This window comes from Aulonocara stuartgranti (assembly GCF_965226115.1).
Source record: "Aulonocara stuartgranti genome assembly, chromosome: 22".
Lineage (NCBI taxonomy): Eukaryota > Metazoa > Chordata > Actinopteri > Cichliformes > Cichlidae > Aulonocara > Aulonocara stuartgranti.
In genome coordinates, this window is record NC_138957.1 from 31,692,655 (window position 1) to 31,717,380 (window position 24,726).

Below are 24,726 nucleotides of genomic sequence, written 5' to 3' on the forward strand. Positions count from 1 at the left end.
GCTGATAGTTTAGCAGAAAATCTACACTGAACCCTTCAAGCCAGTAGATCCACAGTATGAATAAATATAATTGTAAACAAAAAGCAAACTGATAACAATTTAATGATTCAGATTTAGTCCTGTGAAGTTTATATTTATGTGTATTTATGCTTTACATATATATCACATATATAATTCATTCAGAAACAGACTTTGCACATTCAAAACATGAGAGGACAATAAGTGCTGTGAAATTATTTATATTTTGAGCTAAATGCTCCTTCGTCCTACAAGCAAAACTAATTTCCATGTGCTCTGAAGAGTGACAGTAACAAAGCTTTGTTAGAGCAGCTGCTTCACCCAGGAGTGGCTAAAGTATTTGGAATATGTGAGGAGTGCATATGAGAGCATGAGGGTGGGAATGGATGTTTGTATCTGTGTGTGCCTGTATGTCTGTGTCTATATGTCAGGTTGGGTATCAGACGCCACCTCTCTGGGGACATCTCAGGCCCTCCAAGGTTTGGAGGCCTATCTCCCCCCACCACCACTTCCCCTGCCAGTGGCGGACTCCCTCAGACATCGGTGCGTTGGTGGTTCTTTGTGTCTGGGGATGGGCGTCCAGGTACACGCCGGCTCACTCCTTGGCGGCCGCTTATCGGGGCCTGGAGCCTGGGGCTCGCTCGGGCCACTTCGGAGGTGGGGTGCCCCCCGGCCTCTCGGCCTGGGGCTCGGTCACTCAGGCGCAGCTGGCTGCCGGCGGAGCTCACGGGCGCGTCACTGCAACTCCCCCTGGCTTCTGCTCCGCGGCTGCTGGGTGAACCCTCATCTGGGACTCTCCTCAGCTCTTTCTGGGACAGTGGCGCGGCTGCCCCTCTGTTGGTCTTCCTTGGTCTCTTGTGTTCTGGGGGCCTCTGGATGTCTGGAGTTTTGATCTCCTCCATACCTGCTTCATGCCCTGGAGGACGGGGCTGTGGCCCCCCCACACCCTCTAGCAGATCATTACATGAAGGAACCTTTAAAAAAAAAACAACAAGCGCGTCCATGCTCACAGCTGTACACATGGGTGATCACACCCACAAACTACACCCTTTTTGGCTCCTACCTCAAAGCACACTGTGTTCTGTTGATCTTATGTGCTGCACAATAATGTTTAATATTTAGTATTTACTGTCAAATTCCCATATATCATTGTGATGTTGTTTATTCTATTACTCTTGTTCTCTTCTGCTTGTTTTCTTTTTTCTTTCTCAACAGGTGATCCAGGTGATTGATATATGCATTTTTTATTTTATTTTTTTTATTTTTTTTTCCTGCCCATTCTGTTGGTTTTTGTTTTTTGCCCTTCTCCCCCGTCCCTCTTCTCAGCTGTTTCTCTTTCCCTCTTTCTTTCTCTCCTTCTTTCTCCAGTCAAGTCTGTCCCGTATTCAGTAAGTGAAAATAAAATAAACAATAAAGGTTGAATCAAATGGACCATTATGGCAAGGCTGGGATGGTCAATTTGGTAAAGTAAATCCGTTGGGCATCTTTCTTTGCCTTTAGACAATAATTCTGATGGCAAAAGAGCCAAACGGGACAGGCAAAAAAAAAAAGAAAAAAAAAAGGAATATGTGAGTATGTGAGAATATGTGAGGAATAGGTGCAATGATTTATGGAAAAATGAACAAACATACAAACAAAAGTATAAATTCAGTATATGAGGCAAAAAGAGAGTCTGTATAATTCTAACAAGCTTGAAAGTGAACATTCGGTATGATCGTCTTTAACAAAGACTCTTGGGCAGCTTTCTTGTCATTTCCTTTATGAGGTCTTCAGGAAGAGTTCTTCAGACTTCTTGAAGGATGTTTAAAGCTGATTTTTCTGTTCTCTGTGAAGATATTACACAGAGACTATAGACCATAAACTAGAGACAGTTTTCTATGTAAGTTTTCAGCTCATAGCTCTTTGGGAATAACAAGAAACACTTTGAAAGACTTTCTAAAAGCCTGGAGAGTTATTGATAAAGACTAGTTAAAAATTAAAACAAAGTCTGGCTCTTTGAAAAGAAAATATAAAGAAATAAGAATAAGGGCGATTCAAGAATTTAACACAATATTGAAATTTCCTCCTAATTTTAAACTGTGTATCTGTCTCTTGTATAATTTTGTATTGTATAATAGAGTAGCTATTGTTCTTTACATTATTTACAAGGACAGTTCACCCTGCAAATTCACCCCAGGGTGAGACCATGCAGTGCTCAGAGAAACTACATGATAAAGAGTAAATAAAATAAAGAGCTATACAAATCTACAGGTATCATTTAGCATGTTACTGTACATGTTAAGGTTTATGAGTACAATTAGAGAAAGACTGAACAAATATGGTATGTTTGGTTAGTTGTCAGGTGAAAGTCTCCTCCTCCTTTCTAAATTCCAGTGCAGATTAAGTTTTAAAGTTTCAACAGAAAATACCAAAGTGGAAATGTTTGGCCTTAATGCACAGCACCATGTTGAGGAACGAATAAATAAACACAGCATATCAATTGTCAACATGGTGGTGGAGGAATGATGACGCAAGCTTGTTTTGCAGCCATGGGAACTAGACACGTTGCAGCACAGACACCTATATGTTCACAACCACATCATGTCCAATTACGAACCACAATCTAACTTCTTTAGACTGTAGAAAGAGGGAAAAACCATATAATTAAATCAGGTGATTTGAACATGGAACCTCACAGTCAACAGTGCTGAGCACTGTACCTCTGTGCGTTCAAACTGGAAAATCACACAAATTTAATAATTTGTTTGTCTTTTGTCTGTGATTGTAAATGTGAGTTACCAGAAAAAGCAATCTATTTAAAACTAAAGTGTATGAATGCAATAACCTCAAAACATCTAACAAATGGTAAATGGTCTGTATTTATATAGCGCTTTACTAGTCCCTAAGGACCCCAAAGCGCTTTACATATCCAGTCATCCACCCATTCACACACTGGTGATGGCAAGCTACATTGTAGCCACAGCCACCCTGGGGCGCACTGACAGAGGAGAGGCTGCCGGACACTGGCGCCACCGGGCCCTCTGACCACCACCAGTAGGCAACGGGTGAAGTGTCTTGCCCAAGGACACAACGACCAAGACTGTCCAAGCCGGGGCTCGAACCGGTAACCTTCCGATTACAAGGCGAACGCCCAACTCTTGAGCCACGATCGCCCGTCAAGCCAATAACACTTGATGAGTTAGGTAGATCATTGTCGTGGTCTGCAGTCTAGAGAACCATTAATGTAATTAATTAATGTAAATACAGAGGGTTTACAACAAGGTACAAAACACTAGTTTTACTCAAGAAAAGGAAGACTTTCCCAGAAAACATCTAAAACAGCGTGCACAGAAATGTAGAAAATAAAATAAATAAATCATTGGACAGATAAACTAATGGTTATACCAGAATGATGGGAAAGGAAAAGAGAAACGGCTCATGATCACAGCACATCATCTAACTAGTGCCACTAGTGACAGCTCACTGAAGTGTAGACGTCTATACTCTGCTCAGTTCAGCTAAATGCTGCAAAGCCGATTGCGCCTCAATACAAACAGATAATAACACAATGCTGACACATATGCTACAGCTCCATGATTCCAAACTTGCATATATACTTTTTAGAATTGCCTTTTGTGTCCCCACCACTGCATTATATTTGTAACTCTTTTTACATTTTCTTCTCAGTCCTGTTAACATGCTGTGTTCATGTAAGCTTTACATCAAAGTGCACGCCTAAAACTTTAAAATGACAGATAGATAAAACAATACTTGCTTATATGTTTCCTGTTTAAATAAACTATTTAGTTTTATTTTCTATGGAGAGCTGAAATCCTCATGTAGTAGCCCATATTTGTACCTGCTTAACTGCTTCTTGCAGCTGCTTTTAAACAGTCTGCACACTTCCTCCTCTCTTACAGATGACTGTATCATCTGCAAAAGCTGACTTTCCTATATGCCTAGGAATTTGATCAAAGATATATTTAATCTTAATTAAAATGACTAATGGCTCAAACAATCTTCCCTGAGGAGTTCCATTCTCAGTTATTAGATTGCGTACCATTTATACAAACTCTTATTCATCTTTTGTCTAGAAGGTCTCTGTCCCAATTAAATAATCTAGCTTTTACACCTATTTTTAAGTTTAATAAATAGTCCCTATTTCCACAGCATATCATGTTTTATTTTCTATATCCAAAAACATTGCTGTCTATTTCTTTATTCACTGCTGCTTTCCCTTTTCTCCGATTCTAAGTCTTTGTGAGTTTTTAGTAGTTTTAGTCGTTTTCACCTCTTCTTCAGTTCTAACAACAAGAGGTAGCACATTCGCAGTCAGAGATGGCCCGTTTGTCAGCAGAGAGCTCTGCTGCCAGATGGAGGCAGTTTCATGATTTTAGTCTTCGCTGAATAAAACTTATTTGTCCTACAACAGCCACCGTACTAGCATTATGCATTTGGATTGGGAGGGGTAAGAAAACACAACTTAGTTGACTGAAACTTAGACAGTTAAAGACAAAGCTTACTTTTATATTCAGCAGTACTACAATCCCATTGCTAGATGGCGCCATCTGACAAACCAAACCCAGAAGCACATTCTGGAGAAAGCTTAATGACAGTCTTTGATGCTTAGACATGTGCAGAATAAGTGCTTTAATCATGAAAAGTGGGATTATAACTTAAAGTAAGTTCATATGAGTGGGTGGTAGCAAGTCATGAGAAAGATGTCAGATGAGGACAGAAATAACAGAAAGTCAACATTTTTATTTTGAATGCAAATACATAATATTCAGTCTGTAGCCCTTCGATTTAGACAATAATACTTAAATGTTGTTTTTATACGTCCAAAATTTAACATCGCTAATTTTTTTCTGATTTTAATTGTTGATCGTTTCATTATTTTATCACGTTGCAGAAAGAGAAAGACATGAAGCTTTGACCTCTTGTCCCAAATCAGGTAGAATAGGTTGCCAGTTGAATTTGTGGGTGGATGAATAATTGTATCTCGATTGCTTGGGGAAGTTATTTGTATATGAATGTAAACATGAGCATAATTTAATTTACTTTTAAAATGTCATTAGTAAGAATGTGATTAAATAACTTCAGAAAATATGTGATAAGAACTGTGACACAAATACACGTGATTTTGATTAGACGGCCTACAGTGAGGTAGTGGTTAAAGACACAGAGCCCAACGACTACACACCACTGGCTCTTTGTTTCTGAGGTCATGATAAGTTTCACTTTCGAAAGAAAACCTTGGTTCCCTTTTTTTGCCTGGTTACTGTTAAGATGCAGCCAGCTTTGAATTCCTATTGGTCAGAGAGGAGCTACTGCGCATGCGGCAGTTTTATTTTGAGTGTGGCGGAGTCTAAGCAACAAACAGACATTTTTTTCCTTCTTTGTTACAGTCAGGTCTATTAACACCACCCACTGAATTCTGCTGCTGACCCACATCTCAGAAATCCAAATCTTATTAATGAGACAGCGAGAGAGAGATAAATATATTGGATATTGTGGCAAATCCTACTCAAAAAACAAACAAAAAATGTCAGATGAGGAAAAGAGAAACAGAACTAGTAAAAAGTCTTAAAATCCAAAACTTTGTTTTTATATTCCAAATGCATAATATTATGTCTGTAACCCTTGGATTCAGACAATAATACTTAAATATTGTGGTTTATGTGTTTTCATACATAGTTCTACATTGCTAAAGTTTTTCTCATGTTAATCATTATTAGCTTCATTTCTTTAACAACAATTCTTTTACACTTCTTTCACTTTGACTTGATCCCAAAAACGCGCATTTTAGGTTAACTGGTGATCAGAGGAGGAGCCAGACATTTGAAACACCCGGGGCTTAGCCCTAAAGGGTAGTATGCATGTGGGATTTTTTTTTTTTTTTGAGGGGGGGGGGGGGGGGGGGTAGAAATGACAAAGATTAATAGGCTCTGTTTTGAGTTTTGTTCAAAAAATAATGACTTCATATAGGGAAATATATATATCACACATGCAGGACACCTTAAACTAGTTTTTTAATTAAGCAGCAAGACAGAACGAAGTCGGGGCTGTATCAAGACACAGGGACTAAACCCCAATTCAACCAGACCCAGAACTGATCCAGAATTAAAACAGGACTACAACAGTTCAAAATCAGGACTACTGAGGACTTAACCAAGACATAACCACAATCAGAACTAGATGATAGTAGCACTAAAAATCAGCATAGACCTGCACTACACTTATTTATTTAATTCTACCAAAGTACACTATTTAGGTTGAGAAAAGTTTATATAATTATTCAGCCTTGTTGTGCAAACAAGCCTGCAGAACTTAATAAATATAGAATTTGAAAAATAGCAAACCTAAAAAGAAACACTAGGTACGAGATACATGAGTACCTATGATACGGTGATACTTTTGGTAAACAACCATTTGACTAACATGTGTGTCTCACCTGCTCTTGTTCCACCTCTGTTCTGTCCTCATTCTCCATCTCAATCTCTGCTCCTCTCTCTCCCTCTCTCTCCCTCTCTGTTCCTCTCTCTCTCTCTTTGTGCTGACAATCATCAAATATACAGTTGAAACCAGATATTTACAAACTCTTCAGATCAAAACACAAACACTTTTTTAATTGTAACATCAAATCAGACTAAATGTTTATTTTTTTAGATTGATAAATATAAAAAACATATTTGTTAACTTTAAGAGTAAAGAGAGAAACTGTCTGTGTTTTTTAATTGCAAATGGCACCAAATTGTATTCAAATTGAGCCACACTTATGGAGCTCCACAGTTCTTTTCCTGGTGTTTTGGTTGACATCTCTTAATTTTCCCATGTCACAGAAACAGGCTTTGTGTTTTGCCTTATATGCATCCACAGCTGTGCCACCAATTTACTCACATGGACTCTACTAACCTATCAGAAGCTTCTTCAGCTCAGAATGGAATCCTCTGGAGTTTTCTTATTAATTAACAATAAACTTAGTGTATATGTACTCCTAAATTTAATGAAAGTGATAAAAAATAGAAAGCTCTGTCTCTCTTTATTCTGACATTTAACTAATTCAAAAGATATTTCAATATTTATCTAAAACAAAAGTTTACTCTAAATTGATGTTGTACAGTAAAAATGTTTTATGTTTTCTCCCTAAAGTGTATGTAAATATCTGGTTACAAATGTGAATATCCTGCTGTGTACTGAAATCCCTCTTGTTTTGCATAGAAATATACTGAACAACATACAAAGCATAATATATAAAATAACATTTACCTGAGGTTTTTCTTTGAAAGAACCCTCTAATGTCCATTCTTATGTTTCAGTACATAACTGAAACCGATTTAGTCGGGGAGGGTAAGAACTGAAAATATGAAATAAACACACGTAAGCTAAGACTCTCTAAAAAATAGCATTTGTTCGGCTTTTCATTTCGCCATTTGTTGATTCACTTGAAGAGCAAGTAACGTAATATTGGTCAAGTGATCAGTTTGATATCAATCTTTCGTGATGCACCGTCATATTTACATTATTTGTACGGTACGAATGATTTGCTTTGGTACCTGGTCAAACTTAAGCTCTCCTTAGTATGGCTGGCTCCGTCTCTCCAACAGCGCACTCAGCAGCTCCCCCCGCCCCCTCGCTCAGTCGCTTAGTGCCTGAGCTTGGATCATACCAATATCAGGGGGGGATTCACGCACAGTCGTAAATTCCCACAGTGTGCACTATGTGCTTCGAATATTGTGTGTACTTTTTGTTTTATACAGTTGTCAGCCAGGCATCTAACTATGAAAAAATTACACTCCAAAATACCCCGGGCTTCTGACAAAACAACCCGGGCTTAAGCCCCGTAAGCCACCCCCACGCTCCGCCCCTGCTGGTGATTAAATGAAGCATAGGTGTGGATGTGAGAGTGTATGGTTGCTCTTTCTCTCTCTCTGGGCGAGACCTGTTAGAGTGCACCTTATCTCTTGTCCAAAATGTGGTGAAATAGGTTGCAAGCTAAATTTGTGGGTGGATGAATAATTGTATCTGGATTACTCTGGGAACTCAAGGTTAATTGCATAGTTGTGTAAACATGAGCATAATTTAAACTACTTTTAAAATGGCATTAGTAAGAATATGATTAAGTACAAATAACTCCAGAAAATATGTGATAACAGCTGTGACACAAATATACATGATTGGTATGTGTCTTTAATCACTACGTCACTTTAGGTCTCTAATCACAGATTAGGCGTTACTAGCTCTTTGTTTCTGCCTGAAGCGTTTCACTTTCCAAAATAAATTAGTAAATAAATAAACCTCGGTTCTCCCATTTTGCCTGGTTACTGGTGAGGCGCATCCAGCTTTGAATTCCTATTGGTCAGAGAGGAGTCACTGCGCGTGCGGACTCAGAGGCTGTAGTTTCATTTTGTGGCAAAATTCAAACAATAAACGGTTGTATTAATTTTTTCTTCTTATACTGCGAGTATTGAATTGAAAATGAGGACGTTTATGATGCTGCTTCTTTACTGGACAGCGTCTGTGTCTGCAGGTAAGTTTCATAAAAATGAAACTGTTCTTTAGAGATAGTGTTGCTCTCAGGTGGCTCAGGTGTTACTGTAAACAGACTCTCGGCTTGCATATATTCAAGATTCAAAGTTTATTTTTTATTTCGCAGTTTGTTTGTTTTTGTTGTTGTTGTTGTTGTTTTTTTACAGAAGTACAAAGGCTTCAACAAAATGTTGCTTCTCATCAGCCTCTACGCTACAATGATCAGTAAAAGAAATAAAATACAGTAATAACAAATCTAAAATAAGGATTGTTAGTGCAAAGTCTTCAAGCATCCTGCTGGTTCTGCAGCTGATGCTCCGTCTCCTCTTTCCAGATGCTGGAGTGAGAACAGGCTGTGAGAGGGCTGGTTTGAGTCCCTGATGTTTGTAGCTGTTTGCAGAAAGCCTACAAGCAGCTACAAACATCAAAACCTAAATGAGTGTTGGTTTACAAATTATTTTTGTTGAAATTAAATTTCTAATTGTAGACGAAGAAAAATTTAAGCTGCTCATAATGTTTTATGGTGTAAGGTATAGAAGTGTTATATAAGCAAAAAGGGAAAGAAACAGTTGTAATCTGCACAATATTTAAAAAAAAATAATAATAATTTACTGGCAGCCTATGGTCGGGTTAATGCCATAATAAGGACTGTAAATCATTACTGATGCATCATGAAAGTATAACCAAATCAAAATGACCTACAAACAACAGTTTTTACAAAACAATATTGTAGTTACAAAATGTAAGTTTTTAATATAAGATAATCTGAAAAGATAAAACATTGATTCATAAATCTATTTTTGTATTTATAGAGGAGACACTACCCACATAGCAAAATTGGTATGGCCCGGATCTGTCCCACACAATGTGCTTACACGTGGCCCACATAGCGCAAAGGATGGCGGCGCTTTGGTGACCCAGATCTGGTTCGCCAGAGGCGGCCCACACATGGGCCAGCACAAGGCCAGTTGCAGACACACTGGTGCTCCTTTACTGGCCCAGAAGAGTTTCAACTCTGGCCCCAGATGTCAGCCTAATGTGTACCTTAATTAAGCCATGTAATAAAAACATGTGCATAACAGTGCAAAAGTAACATGACAAAACTCTGTTCAGACAGTGAATGAACAGATTCTTATACAACGCTTTTCACGTTCCCAGATTATTGAAAGTGGTCTATACAACATGTCACATTCACCCAACCACACGCTTTCTCTAAACTGAGTGCTTCCTAACTACATTCACACTCTTGACATGCAGACTGGAGGAGCCAGGGATAAAACCGCTAACCTTCTGAGCAGTAGGTGACCTGCTCTACCTCCTGAGTTACAGCCACACACTGGCAGAAATGAGTAAACCGTCACTAGGTTTTGTATAAGTGTACACTACAAACCTGTCAAACCTGTATTTGAAACGTTGGCTACCATAGCAGTATAGTATTGCAACATGGCATTTGGGTCTCCTAACTAAAATAGGAAAATAGGAACATAAATAGTGCCATCATTGCCAGACCTGACCCACATCTGGTTGACATACACTTTGCCATGACACCAGTCAGTCAGAAGTGCCAGCTTAATGCCGGATCCGGGCCAGACCCGTTTTCTGTGAGCCTGGGCCACATACACCAAACCACAATCGGGCCAGATGTGGCATGCCATCACATAAACAGTGTCATCTATGCCAGGCTTGGCCCATACCTGGATGACATACGTCTTATCATGCCAGAAGTCAGACAGCAGTGCCGGCTTCACACCAGATCCGGGGCACACCTGCTTGCTATGTGGGTATAGTTTTTTTATTTTGAAAATGTGCTGATTTTTAAAGCTGTTTCTCACTACATTAAATATTTCTTACAGTGACCCACTCTATGAAGTATTTCTACACTTGGGATTGTCACGGTTTGCCAGGGCAAGCCGTGGGGATGTGGGGGAAAGGAGGACAAAGAACGGTGGACTCTTCACTGCAAGTGGTGCGTTTATTTACAGTGCAAAAATGACAATAAATCCCTGCGCTCTCCCTTTACTCCCGTGTCGTGCCTTCTTCCCAAAAAGTCCCTGTTTAGTGCTCTCTGCTCCTGTGTCTCTGCACTCCCCGTGCTCACTGCTCTCTCTCGTCCCACACTCCTCCTGAGGAAAACAATAGAGACAGCCGTTAAAACACTTAATCCCAGCAGACATACACTCACTGACTTTTAAACTAAACTAGAAGACTGACGTGAAGTCTAACGCAATAATCCCGCGTCGGTGGAAGCTCCATCGCTCTCCTAAACAGCTCCCCCGACGAGCCCAGATCAGCAGCAGGTGTGTGGCAAGGACTTCGGGTGTGGCCAGGTGGCTGTGACTTGGCCACAGAAAACAGCTACACATCACATGCACACACACACACCTGCCTACATACAAATGTGGACAGAGAACAGCAGCAGTGCAGACGACACACACACCAAATAATAATAATAATAATAATAATAATAATAATAATAATAGCCCACACTGCTCACGGACCCCGAGTCCCCAGAGCCGGATCCACGGGGATGATTGATGAAGTTCAGATGATTCGTTATGACAGCAGCACCAGGAGAGCTGAACCCAAACAGCAGTGGATGAACGTTGCAGCAGATACACAGCACTGGGAGAGGAACACTGCGTTTCTTCCTCCATTAATAATTTAAAGCAGCGCTTCAACCAAACTGGAGGTTTGTTGATGTTTTTACTGACACATGCTGTCAATGTTTTTTTGTTTGTTTTTTCAGTACATTGAAAATTTGTCATTTAGATCACAGTCCGAACTCTTGTTTAGATGGTATTAACTTGCCTTGACCACAGTGGCTTAGTCTTGAACCAAATACTCAATTAGATGGTCAAAGGAAAATTAATCAACAGCAGGTTTGATGATTAAATCATGATGAAAGTATTTCATCCAACTAAACTCCAAATATTTACAGGTTCCTGTTTTTTCTGCAATTTCTCAGTTAATCGATTAAACTGTCATGGACACTGGAAAGAATTGGACTCAAGAGTGTGAGACTTAAAGGTTCAGTGACATTGTGTTTATTTACGGTGAAGGCAAAACAGGGTTACAAACAAAAGGAATGATTGCTAGCTGTCCAGGGTGCCAGCACAAACTGATCCACAGATCTCTCGAGAGAAAACTCTCTTGGAAAGTCACTCAGACAAACTCAGGATTCCTGTGCTGTACTTCTGTCGTGACCTTGTCGGTTACCTGTTAGTTACTGTTCTCAGTACTTTACCTTGTTTGTTGAAACTAACCTTCCTTTCGTGATAAACTGGTTCATATGAGATATTTTACTTTCAGTTTCGTTGATTTCAGTGACGTTTACTCTCAGAGTAAATCCCTATTGGCTCTGATCGAGGCTAATGGTGACGTTTCTCCTGGTTCTCCATTTTAGCTTTTTCTGGACAAGCGAGCGCATAAAGTCTGTTAAAGGTTTGGATGTTTATGGTCACAATGAAGAAGAAGATGAAAGCCTTCATCTTCCTTCTTCTCCTGGAAATACAGGGGGCAGCAGCAGGTCAGTTTGACTGTTATATTTTTTGTCTTTTTCTATGTCAGATTTATGTAATTTGAAAGACAAATGGACGGACTGTTTGCTCCCCTGAAAGTTCCTGTACGCTAAACATTTAGTTGTAATGGATCCTAGTAGAAAATGTCAATGTTTAGAAACAATCGATTATATTATACAGGTAATTAAATCGTCTGTTTATCTCTTCAATACCTAATAATAAACATTAAAGTTTAGATGAAGGCAAAGATTAAAACAAGGCGACTTATGTCCAAAACTATTTGATGATTTCCGGGTTTAAACCGTTCGTGACGCATTTTTAAGCGTTGTGACTCTGCTGTCTCTCCAAACAGTCCAACAAATAAAACATCAGTGAGGAGGTCTGATGATAATCTGGTGACAGTAATTAAAACGTTTATTTTAAAAACTAAGTACTATTTTAATTTTCATGAGGGTTTAAAACATTTTCACACAACAGCTGCTCATTAAAGTTAACTAAAGTTCATTTAAGTATCTTTATAAATATTATTTTTATTTTATTATTATTTAAAAATTATTTGTTCAGTATATGAAGAGCCACATGTCATTTGATGTAGTCTATTAAAAGTTAAAAGACTCCTGCTTTGTATTGTCTTCAGTATTATTCACCAGTTTTATGTTTGTGAATATTTTCTGTTTGACAAACATGCGCACACATGTCGTAACTAACGAGTAGTTACACCCGGATATGAAGTTCACTGTTTTTCTGGTGTTATTGCTTAATTAACAGCGCAATGAGGTGACTTTTGTTGTGACGTGTATAAATAAAATAAAATAGAATTCAATTGAACTGAATTGAGATGCAAATTAAATCATTATTACTTCATAATATCAGATAGTTTATGTATGTAAAGTGTGAGTACACTACACATACCATCATGAACTAATTTTGTTATCACTGCTGAATGATCAATAAGAAGCTGCAGGTGAGAAATCCCTGATGGGTTTTGCAACACACTCGCTCCTCCACCAGGGGGCGCTAATGAGAAGCGTTTTAAACTACTGTGTGCGTTGGTCAGTAATAAACAAACAAATCCATGTACTTTTGATAACTGAGAACTCTCCTGCAAACCTGATTACAGAATAAAATATAAACTCAAAATGCTTAAGATAATATTCCCCCAATAATATTAACTTAACATTAGCTTTTTATTGATAATATTGTTGATCAAACATATTGGAAAGTTTCTGTAACAATTTTGAATGTGCATTAATTGACTAAAGTCTGTGAAAATAATATAAACAAAGAAGAAGCATGGGAAACCCAGAAAATTATGAAAAAAAAAAAGTCTGGACAGTCACATCAAAACAATGAAATGAACTCATATAATTTATAATATAAAAAACGGAAACAAAAAAGAAAACAACTCACTTTAGAAGTCCTGCTGCTTGATTCAGAAAAAGGAAAGAAGAAACTTTACGGTTCATACAGCGGCTAACAAAAGCAAAACAGATTAAAAATAATGTGCACTTTCTTTAACACTGAAAATAAAAAAATATAGTCAAATTAAAGTTATAAAGAGTTCAAACCATTAATCATGAAAACTGAATTAAACTAAGCTGAAGGATAAAAACACCAGTTTTAAAACTTTAAAGCTTTCTGTGAAAATCAGGTTCAAACTAGAATCTGTTGCAAAACACAAAATTACAGTTTTGAAGAAAAGAGGATCAGAAAATGACAATAAACACTGAATATCTATTCATAAATCTATTTTGTGTTTATTGAAGGGACAGCAGGATTATTACAGGATGACTTTAATGTGCTGTAGTTTTTCTTATTGTGTTATTTAAAAAATAACCAGATTTATAAATCTGTGTTCCTGAGATCTCACAACATTAACTGTTTCTTACAGTGACCCACTCGCTGAAGTATTTCTACACTGGATCCTCTCAAGTCCCAAACTTCCCAGAGTTTGTGGCTGTTGGGATGGTTGATGATGTTCAGATTGATTATTATGACAGTGTCACGGAGAGAGATGTTCCTAAACAGGACTGGTTTGCCAGGAACACAGATCAGCAGTACTGGGAGAGTCAGACTCAGATTGCTGTGGGCGCCCAGCAGGCGTTCAAAGCCAACATTGAGATTTTAAAGCAGCGCTTCAACCAAACTGGAGGTTTGTTCATGTTTCATTTTTACTGATATTTGCTGTTAATGTTTTCAGTGTGTTTTGTTTACAGTAGTAAACAGGTTTGCACACATTAAATGTTTCATTCAGATTACAGATTAAAATTATTAACATAATAATTCATAATGAATGTAGAACTACAGTCTGTGAAGCTTTAATTTAATTCAAACAGCCTTAATAATCTTGTTTGTATGAACTGATATAAACTGTCAGTTAACTGATTAGTTGATCAAAATATTAAAATAATAACGTAAAAATTAATTATATTTGAAGTTTTCTGTTTATATTTAGGATTTTTGTCTCTGAGACGTTGACGGTTGTTTTTGCTACAATTTCTCAATGAACTAATTAATCAGAAAATAATCTCATGCAGGATCTAAATAATCAGACTGAGATTTATTTGTTTTACAATTACTGTGAACTGATATTTGACTTTTAATAAAAACAATCCTGGACTGAAACTCTCCTTCAGTGGAAGCTTCTAGAAAGACCTCAGGACAGTCTGGTGTGTAGTTTCTCCCAGTTAGACGATTCTGTTAGAACGATAGGAGGCTGCAGAGTTTCAGAGGATGGAAACTTAAACCAGGATCAGGATCTGAGTTTGCTGCTCAGGATCCATCTTACTGTGTTTGTCTGTTCCTGAAGCTCACAGGAAGTCGCTCCGTGTCTCAGTTTAATCGTCCTTACAAATAATCACATGTAAAAAATTATAAAAAAGGAAATATGTCAGACACATAATTTATCATCCAGAGTAGATGGTAAATGTGCTGCAACGTCACAGTTTTTACATTTGCCTCAGATAATATTTTCAGATTCCATTAAACACATACTGATGTTATCTTTAATATAAAAATGGAAAAAAGTGAAAGTAGAGACGGCTCAGTGAACATGCCCTCTTTATGAATCATCTTAATGAACATTCATGTGAGAGTAACACTTTAATGTGCTGAAGATCACTGTCACGTATATTTAAGTTATTTATGAGGAAATTCACTGTTTTCTGAGATGATTTTGTAAACCAGCAAACATCCTCATTAATAACTAAATATATTTAACTAAATGCATCAAACATTGTGAAAATGGAGCAAACATTCAGCCTGTTTTCATGAGGAAATGTTCCCAAGCTTATCTTTCATTAGCAGAGGTTCCATAAATATATCATAAATACATGAAAGTTACTCTGTGGAAAATAAACAAATATTAACTTTCAGTTTGAGTCTAATAGCACAAGAGTTTAGTGAGAATTAGACCAAAAATAAGAAACACAAACTAACAGACAGACGATACAAGCTGAGATCTGTCATGAAAATCAGATTTTTTTTTTTTAAATTTCAAACTGATTTTTGTCTCATTTTTAAATGACATTAAGTTTGACTTTCAGTTTATGTTGAATATTTTTGGTCCCAGATTGATTAAATTTTTTTACTAATAGACAACAGCCTGAAAATATAATGGGGAAATTAAAGCGTTAAAATGTCTTAAATTTCCCATAAACTGGCTGAAGGTTGATTATTTAAGGCGGCGTTTTTAAATCAGGTCGCTGTAAAACTCAACGAAAACCCCGACAGAAAACGTCCTTACGAGCGGCGAATAAAAACCACTGATTTTTTTTTTCAGTCATTGAACTCCACTTGAGGCTGCGCAACGTTTATGAATGACGGAAAAAACGCGTTCTTGGCCGTTCACTGAGCTCTGTGACAGCTGAGAGCGTTTTCAGGGCCTCCCGGTGGTTTAAACTCCAATCAAAGAAGGAGAGGAGACTGAATTTCACTTTGAGCATTGTGATCACATAAGTTTGTCTATTTTATCTACTGACACCAGCACCACTGACTAACAATGGGCTGTGAGGCCGTTCCCCAACTCTCCGAATGGTACTCATGTCATTGGTCAATCATCATGACAGATTTATGATCATGAAACTGATCACAGCCCATTGTTACTCAGTCATTATGCAAATGTACTGTTTATAAGCATGAAGCTGAAGAGCAGCCGGTCAGTGTCTTTGATGGTTTATTATGGAGGCGTCGAGCCAGCGCTGCCTCAGGGACACCAGAGATTCCTGCTTTAGTCAAAACTCTTCCTCTCAGTGAGAGAGCTGAATTTGTTTTTAACTCTTTTTGTAGGAGGGATCAGACTTAGATTCATTCTTTTGTTCCTCAGTGATTCACATCCTTAAATATGGAAGCTGTTGTTTCATGGAGATATTCCAAAGGTCAGATTTGGAGCGTCTGTGATGAGTTCACGTTTATTAATATTCAGGTAAAATCTGGAAGCTTTGGAGAAACTGTTCACTGCAGCAGCTCAGACTTGACCTTCATTTGTCTAAATCAGAGCGGTGTCGTCAGCTGTGCTGCGATTAACTCTCTGCCAGTGACGGAGATCCTTTTACATCACCTGATTTTACTCGTCTGATAAAACACTAACAGGAAGAGGTGCAGAGAGGCGGAGCCGCCTCGTCTTCTTCCTCCATGCAGGTTAAATCTGTGGATGTAGCAGCCATCAGTTTATTACAGCTGTTACTGTTTGTGTAGAGTTTTGACTGATGTAGAGAAATAATTACTGAAACTAAATTAGTTTAAAGATTGAAAGATGAAACGATGCTCCGTGTATCAGAGGCTTTGAGTCCAGCATAACTGAGTCCAGCATCATCGTTGTTCTGCAGCTACGATAAGAGCAGAAACAAACTGGACGCTAACAGTCGATCAGTAAATGATCTTTGTCAGGTTGAGTCGGTGTAGTTCACCTCTGAGTCGTGGTGGTGCAGCTGCTCGTTTTCTAACCTTCTGTCAGACTTCATAAAGAAAAGGAGATGACAGGTTAGAGACGACTTTGTGACGTTCAGATGTCAGACCGTCAGCACCTGCTGGATCCACAGCAGCTTCCTGACAGCAGCTCGACTCGCTCGCCGTCTCCCTGCAGCGTTCACGCACGCGACAGGTGGTGTCGCTCGCCCTCTCCTCACCTGCTCGCTCCACCTGCTGATCCTCTGAGCTGCTTCCTGTGGTCACTCTCTCTCTCCTCCTCACTGGCTCCAAAGCGTGAGCTGTGAGGTGTGTGGGCGGGGCATCAAAACAGCTGTCGGCTTCATCTTCCGCCCTTTTATAGTTTCTGATGAGCTCACCTCTCCTGGGAGCGCTGCCCAACCAGCCGACCTGGTGACGTAATGAGTGCTGTAACGACCACAAATCAGCGAGCAGGAAAATGACTTAAAACAAGAATCACTTTTAATCCAACGTTTCTCTCAGAATAAATCACAACGCTCTTAATTTTGTGTCAAAGCTGTAAAATGTGCTGTTTCACGTCCTCTTTAACTCGACATGTTTCCTCACTTTAACCCAAAAAACTCACAGCGACTAAATCCTCAAGTAAAAAAACTTTAATCAACCTCGTACAAAATAAATGAGACGAACTGAATTAAAAATACTGACGCTCATCTCCAAACTCATCCACAGTACAGACATAATTACATGATCACAGCCCCGTGGTGTCGTCTAGGCCAACATTCGCCACTTTTCCAATTCGTCTGGTTAAGAAATGATGTAAAAATCGCCATTTAATAAATCAGGACCCAGTAAAGGTTGGAGAAAACCCCGCCAGGACACCGTATTTAGCGCCAGCGGGTGGTGTTTGAAAGCCTTCATGTGAGCAGCGAAAAAACAACATTTTGGCAGGGTCTTTGAACGCTGCATTAGACATCACGGGTGTGCGCGACATTTAAGAGCTGCGGAAAAAACAGCGCTCTTGCTCGGTCACTGAGCTGCTTTACCCGGCGCTCAGTGACAGCTGTGAGGCGTTTTCTTAAACTATGCGGGGCCTCCTCGTGTTTCTCATCCACTGTAGTTAAACTCCAATCAAAGAAGAAGGAGCGCAGACACCAACTCATCCCTCAGTCTGGTAAAGTGATCGCTTAAGTTTGCCTATTTGATCACCAGCAGCACTGACTAACAATGGGCTGTGAGGCCGTTCCTCAACTCTCTGTACGTGTTACTCAGGGCCACTGATCAATGATCGTGACAGTTTGCGTGTTTATGATCACGACACTGACCTCACGCATCAGTCCTGTTTCAAAGTTGGGGAAACCTGCAGTCAGCTGAGGCTGAAGAAGTCATTTAGATGAGCGATGAAACGTTTCTCCCACTGAAAACACGACGTCCAGATGAACAGCATCAACTTTTTGGGACTGTTTGTTTCTCAAAGACCGTTCTGCTTTTGTTCGGGTCTGAAACGCTGTTTTCCTCCATTCAATGTCTGAAAAAATCTGTATTAAAAAAAAATGCTGTAATCATTTAAAATGCTTTAAATTTCAGCATAAACTTAGGAAAAGTGTGTAATCTTCATCAGCAGCTCCTCCTTTACAGCAGCATGTAGCAGTTCCGAGCACTAAGCCGAATGAATGGCGCGGTTTCATTCAGCGTTTTAAATGTTGCTCTGTCCGGTTTCAGACGCTAATCTGACGTTAAACTAAATCTAAGTCACTAAATCCTGCTGTGGGTAAAAACAACTTTAATCAACTTTCCCTTGTACAAAATAAATGAGACAAACTGAATTAAAAATAATGACGCTTAACTCCAAAATCATCCTCATTACAGAGATGTTCACATCTTGGGCTGTGGCCTCACACATGTAACGCCACATGTTCACATAAAGAAAATACCTGTGATGATGCACTGAGGCGTCCCTCGTGTCGGCCTCACCTGTAGACTCTGCTCTCATCACAGCATCAGCGACGCTCACAGATCTCTGTGCTACACATCCAATAATATCATTAATGTGAATGTTTTAATATTTTTAGTGCAAAATCTGATCTGGTCACAGCGCTGAAAAACACCAAAGTGTCCCAGCATGGAGTCAAATTCAAAGTCGGAGTTATTGTTTCAGTCCTCTGCTCTTAGTAAATGTAATAAATTTGACAACATGGTCGTAAAATCTTAGAGGAACCTTTTTCACCTTTTTGTCAGGTCACAGCACAAGAAATTAACTGATTTATCAAAAATTATTTCTTGCATCGTCATCAATGATGACATGAAGCATTTGCTGGAGCCTGAAATGCTGTAAGTAGAACTCCAGATTAGATTAATGTCACATGATCATATTAAACAGAGACACCTCTAGAAAAACCTCAGGACAGTCTGGTGTTTAGTTTCTCACAGGAAGGATTTTTTAGGACTGATGACGGCTGCAGAGTTTCAGAGGATGGAAAGTAAGTGGAAAGTGTCGGCTGCTGAGGATCCAGCTTAGTGTGTTTGTCTGATCCTGCAGCTCACAGGAAGTTGCTCCACCTACAGCAGCATAGATAAACTGTGCAGTGATATCTCTGCAGGCAGGACGTAGATGTGCTAACGGGAGAAAATGAATTCTGTTTTTTCCCAGTGTCTTTCTGTAAAATCTACATTGTTAATGATGACTGGTTTTAAAAATCTTCCAATGAGACAAAAACAGCCAAAAATGTAGATCCTCTATATGTTGATCACGTCTCTGTGTCAGTATGAGACTTTAGTGCAGCCTCTCTGGTTCACTGCAGTCTTTGTCTCTGTGTTTCTGTCAGGTGTTCACATTGTCCAGCGGATGTACGGCTGTGAATGGGATGAAGAAACAGGTGAAGTGAACGGATATGACCAAGATGGTTATGATGGAGAGGACTTCATGAGCTTTAACACGAAGACAGCGACATGGGTCGCTCCAAAACAACAGGCTCACATGACAAAGATGAAGTTGGACAGTAACAAAGCTACGATCACACAGTATAAGTACTACCTCACCCAGATTTGTCCTGAGTGGCTGAAGAAGTATGTGACCTATGGGAGGAGCTCTCTGATGAGGACAGGTAAAATCTATGACCAGAATTAGATTAAAAGTTATGTCTCAGTTTATTACTTAATATGATATTAAATTAACCTTTTCATGCATGAATTATGAAAACCTCAACCAGAGTATTTTTATTCATCTTAAGGCATGAAAAAAAGATTTTTGAACTTCATTTTTTTTTAAACATGTGCTTTTCATTTTCAAAGAGTATTTTTACATGTCCACTTAGTTGTACAACAAACATTTTGACTTATGAATTTGACAAATGAATAATTAATATACACTGTGTAAAAACTATAACATAACAAATATATTTTTAAATATATTTTAAAAGTATTTTATAACAATATATGTAACAACTATAACAACTATAACCCTGCCTATGGAGTGACTCATCAGTGTCCAATGTAGTGGTTTATGTGCAAGTTTACCATCAACACTGACACAAATACAAGAAAACAGATTTTGAATAGTTGTCCACTGTAGTGACCACTATGTGTGAAAGGGTTAATATAATTGCACTTCGTGTGGCATTTTGACAGTTTTAAAATCTAATTTTATAAACTACATCACATCAAAAGAAATTGGTATGGTTTAAATAATAATAATAATAATAATAATCTTGTTGGTTGTTGGTCATCATAGCAGATCATCTTCCACAGTTTTAGCTCTGATATACTCATTTCTAATCCTTCTCACTCCTTATGATAATTTTAATATCATCAGTTCTGTCTCCTGTATTTGTCTCAGTGCCACCATCCTCAGATATTAAATCACAGCAGGTCTCACTGCCATCTTGTAAACCTTCCTTTCCACTCTTGCTCGTCTCCATCCACTCCACCTTGTCCGCGCTCTTTTCTTCACGTCTCGTCTGCACTATGCACCCCTCCAGCTCAAATACAAGTAATAGTAATAATACAGAAAGAATGAACTGTTTGTCTTTACTCCACAGATCTCCCCAAAGTGTCTCTCCTCCAGAAGTCTTCCTCCTCTCCAGTCACCTGCCACGCTACAGGTTTCTATCCTAACAGAGCCGAGATGGTCTGGAAAAAAGATGGAGTGGTGCTTCATGAGGGTGTGAACAAAGGAGAGATTCTCACCAACAATGACGGGACCTTCCAGATGAGTGTTGACCTGGATCTCTCATCAGTCACACCTGAAGACTGGCACAGATACAGATGTGTGTTTCAGCTCTCTGGTGTGAACGAGGACATCGTCACCAAACTAGACAAATCAGTGATCAGGACCAATGAAAGTGAGTCTGGAATCAGGATCAGATGAGTGATGAACATGGGAAACACACTTGAATTACTGCAATAGCCCTGTGGTTCATGTTGGATGAGAAAGTTTGTTTGCTTTGATATTCTTTCTGTATATTTGTATATTTGTATTTGTAAATGTATATTTTGAAACATATGTTCAAATTTATTGGCAATGTATTGAAATTTAATTTAATGGCAGAACTTTTATTGTTGGAATGAAAACAAAAATTAGTGAGACAAATATGTAGTGACCATAAACGAAGCTCTTGTACATGATTGTTATCTGATTGGAAACTTTGTTCTCACCTTTTGTTTGTTCTGTGATCCACAGGAAATTCCATCTACATGATCATCTCTGTTGTTGTTGCTGTTGTTGTTCTTGCTGACATCGCTGTGATCGCATTCTTTATTTACAAAAAGAGGACAGGTGAGAAACAAACTTCCTGGATTTGTCTTGTATAATGCAAACAACAATGATGACATAGTGCAAACAATAATAATGATAGTAAGAGTAATATGACTTAATTGAAGTCATTATTAACAGTTTTCAAAAGAAAACAAACAATGCACACAGGATTAAACAGGTAACAACCAAAAGCAGTGTAAGCTGAGTCTTCAGATTAATATTTAAGTATTTTAACACTTTCTCTGCCAGCAGGTTGCTAGCACTTTTAAATGCTAAATATATTAAACTGTTAATTATTAATCATGTTTATTTTATTTCATAACTTCTCTGCAATATCCCACTTGTAGATTTTTGTTCAGTTACTTCACTTTTTCTTGTCTGTTATTTACTTTTTTTCTGCATCATCTTTCTTTCTGCCAAACAAACATAACCTAAGCACACCTTTACCTACATTAGGAAGGTGTGCCTTCTCCAGCTTCCTCCTCGGACACAATTGTTTCAGTTGCTTTGCTCACAAAAAACTTTTTTTCCCCTCTTCTTTCTTAGCAGCCAGGTTTCTCTTTTAGAACAGCATTTCCTCTATTCAATTCCTTTATTTTATTAACCACAAATTGATTTTGTCACTAAGCTCATTATAAAAACTGCCTACGAGTATAAAATGATTCTGATTCAATAATATCATTTTACATGAGCTCATTTTGTGGGCAAAGTCAGAACATATCTATAAACATATGAGTAAGCCCAGTGTCTATGTTTAAGTGGTTTAATTTTACAAATTAAGTTAATGCTTTTTTTCTGATTGCAAAATGAAAATATGAAATTATGTTCATGCCTTACATAATACTTGAAAAAAGTGTGTTAACATTTATAACAAATTATTAAAATGTATTTTTTCCTTTTTATTTCAGACAAACGTCCCCCATCTCGTAAGTTACACATTGTCCCTTTTCTCTAATCTCTTGTCTACACTAAATTAAAAAGGGTTTCTGTACTTTAATCTAAACAGTCTTTCAGGGCTGTTTCCTCTTGTGTTCGATTGTTGTAATGGTGACAGATGAGAGCAGGATGTGGACTAACATTGTGTTTCTGACCTACAGCTGTAGAGAACCGTGAAGTCAAGGAGCAAATGCTTCCTCAAGCCTAAACCACAAACAGCTCTGCACACAGTGAGTTACCTCATATTTGTCTCATGTTTTCTCTCTTTTTAAAACTTGTGTACAATAGTGGCTGTAGTAAAATCTCCTTTTTAAATAGAACCAAAAAAGTGCTTTAGTATAACTTTAAATCATATTAAGAAAAAGATACATTTAAATTTCATTTTATTGTTATTCATTTAAATATTCATTTAAATGTTGTTAAATCATTTCATGAAATGATTTAACAACATTAAAACAAATGTGTTAATTCCATTCAGAAACATATGAAGTAAATACTCGATTGAATCAGAATTTTAGATCTTAATGAACCTAAATATGTTATTTGTGGATTTGAACAATCCTAACATTTAGTGTTTCTTTTTATATCTTCAGGTTTGTGGATAGATGGATAAAGAGAACCTGAGAGAAGACGTGTCAGCTCGTTGTTCTCCATATCCACATCATAAAATCTGTTAAAAAGATCTAAAATCTAGTTGCAGATGCTTATTAATCAAAAAGGTAAAGTTTGAAAATGAGTTGGCAAATTTGTAACATATACATCATAATGGTTGCATTCAATTATTCTGAATATGTGGTTTTCGGTAAAAAAAAAAAAAAAAAAAGTCATTTATGAAAGCTAAGATCTAACAAAACGTGACCACCTGGAGAGACGTAGAACACAATAAAAACAATGAAAGCGTCACAGCAGTCTCAGTACAGTCATAATTAAACCTTTGTGTGTTCATCTTCACTCAAACATATATCAGTTTAGTGTTTCTGGTGTGGGGGTTTTCTTGTAAATTATTTCATCACTCATGAATGGTGAGATTCCCTCACTCTCAGTGATAAAGGAATCATAATATATTTCTAAATTTTGTACATGTTTACTTGTGTATTTCGTAAAATTTGATTTAAAAGACAATCTTGTGTTGAATTCCAGGAGACCTTAAAAGATTTTTCTTTATGTCTGAATTTTTTTCTTAATTAATGAAGATGATGTTTATTCTCTGTTGTTTGATTTAAGATAAGTTTTGAGTTTTTTGATTTTAGAGTTTAGTTCAAGTTGAGATTCTGGAGGGTTGTGTGGGTTATGTTTTTAACACATTGGTGGGTGTGTTTCTGTTTATAGTTCAGGATTTTAAGGTTTTCCTCATTCGTCTGTAAACTTTAAAAAAATAATTAGTAGAATATGTATCAGTAAAACAGCATTGTTATTTCTCTACTTTTCATACTTTGGTTGTCAATAAAGTCCCAAATAATCCAAATTTCTGTGACTTTGTCATAAAATGCACACTTAGGTACAGTTTCATGAATACTGCCTAAATATTAATGGACTCGGTACAATACAACTTGTGATAGTAGCTCAGTAAGCTTAGGTGTCATAGTGAGAGCTCAGGTTCATCAAGTATCCTGTGACAGAGGACCCAATGCACACAGCGTTGCACGATGGTTCAATGTTTATAGTTTTTTTTGTCTCCACTCTTGGCTGTGCAGCTTTGCAGCTGATGTTTCTAGCACAGTATGCGGCACACACCACACACCCAGCAGGACCTGGGTTACTAGAAAGGAGAGGCATGAATAGATGATGGGGGATCAGTCATGTAGGTCACCCCTCCCCTGCAGCTGAGCCATAAACCACACCTCACCACATACTCCCAGCGCCGGACTTAGACCCCAGCAATCGGAGCTAGCCTACTCCTACTAGTCTGTAGAATGAAAGGGAGGAAAAAGTTAGATGTGTAGAGGGGCTTTACACACACTACACAGGGCTGCCTTCAATTGCATGAACGCCGCCTGGCAGTGCTCCGTCCACCCGACCAGATCTGGGGCACCCTTTCGGGTGAGATCAGTTAAGGGGTTAGTCAGCTCTCCAAAGCCTGGCACAAACTGGGTGTTTAACCAGCCGGCC

At 38.2% G+C, this 24,726-nt stretch overlaps 3 protein-coding genes across 3 annotated transcripts in view; all 3 read left to right on the forward strand.

Moving 5' to 3' along the window:
* Nucleotides 1-24,726, forward strand: part of LOC309699207 (class I histocompatibility antigen, F10 alpha chain-like) — a 63,423-nt gene that overhangs the window by 20,759 nt on the left and 17,938 nt on the right. The window lies entirely within an intron of this gene.
* LOC309699229 (class I histocompatibility antigen, F10 alpha chain-like) overlaps nt 8,001-24,726 on the forward strand; it is a 52,646-nt gene continuing 35,920 nt past the window's right edge. Inside the window, exon 1 of the mRNA XM_082522176.1 lies at nt 8,001-8,527. Coding sequence (XP_082378302.1) covers nt 8,476-8,527 — 52 coding nt within the window. The 5' untranslated portion in view covers nt 8,001-8,475. The remainder of the gene's footprint in view (nt 8,528-24,726) is intronic.
* On the forward strand, nt 11,911-24,082 carry LOC309699219 (class I histocompatibility antigen, F10 alpha chain-like). The gene is made up of 8 exons (XM_082522161.1): nt 11,911-12,052; nt 13,936-14,196; nt 19,754-20,032; nt 20,966-21,268; nt 21,607-21,702; nt 22,590-22,607; nt 22,779-22,847; nt 23,211-24,082. The coding sequence occupies exons 1-7, from the start codon at nt 11,974-11,976 to the stop codon at nt 22,823-22,825; spliced, it is 1,083 nt and encodes a 360-aa protein (XP_082378287.1). The 5' UTR covers nt 11,911-11,973; the 3' UTR covers nt 22,826-22,847; nt 23,211-24,082.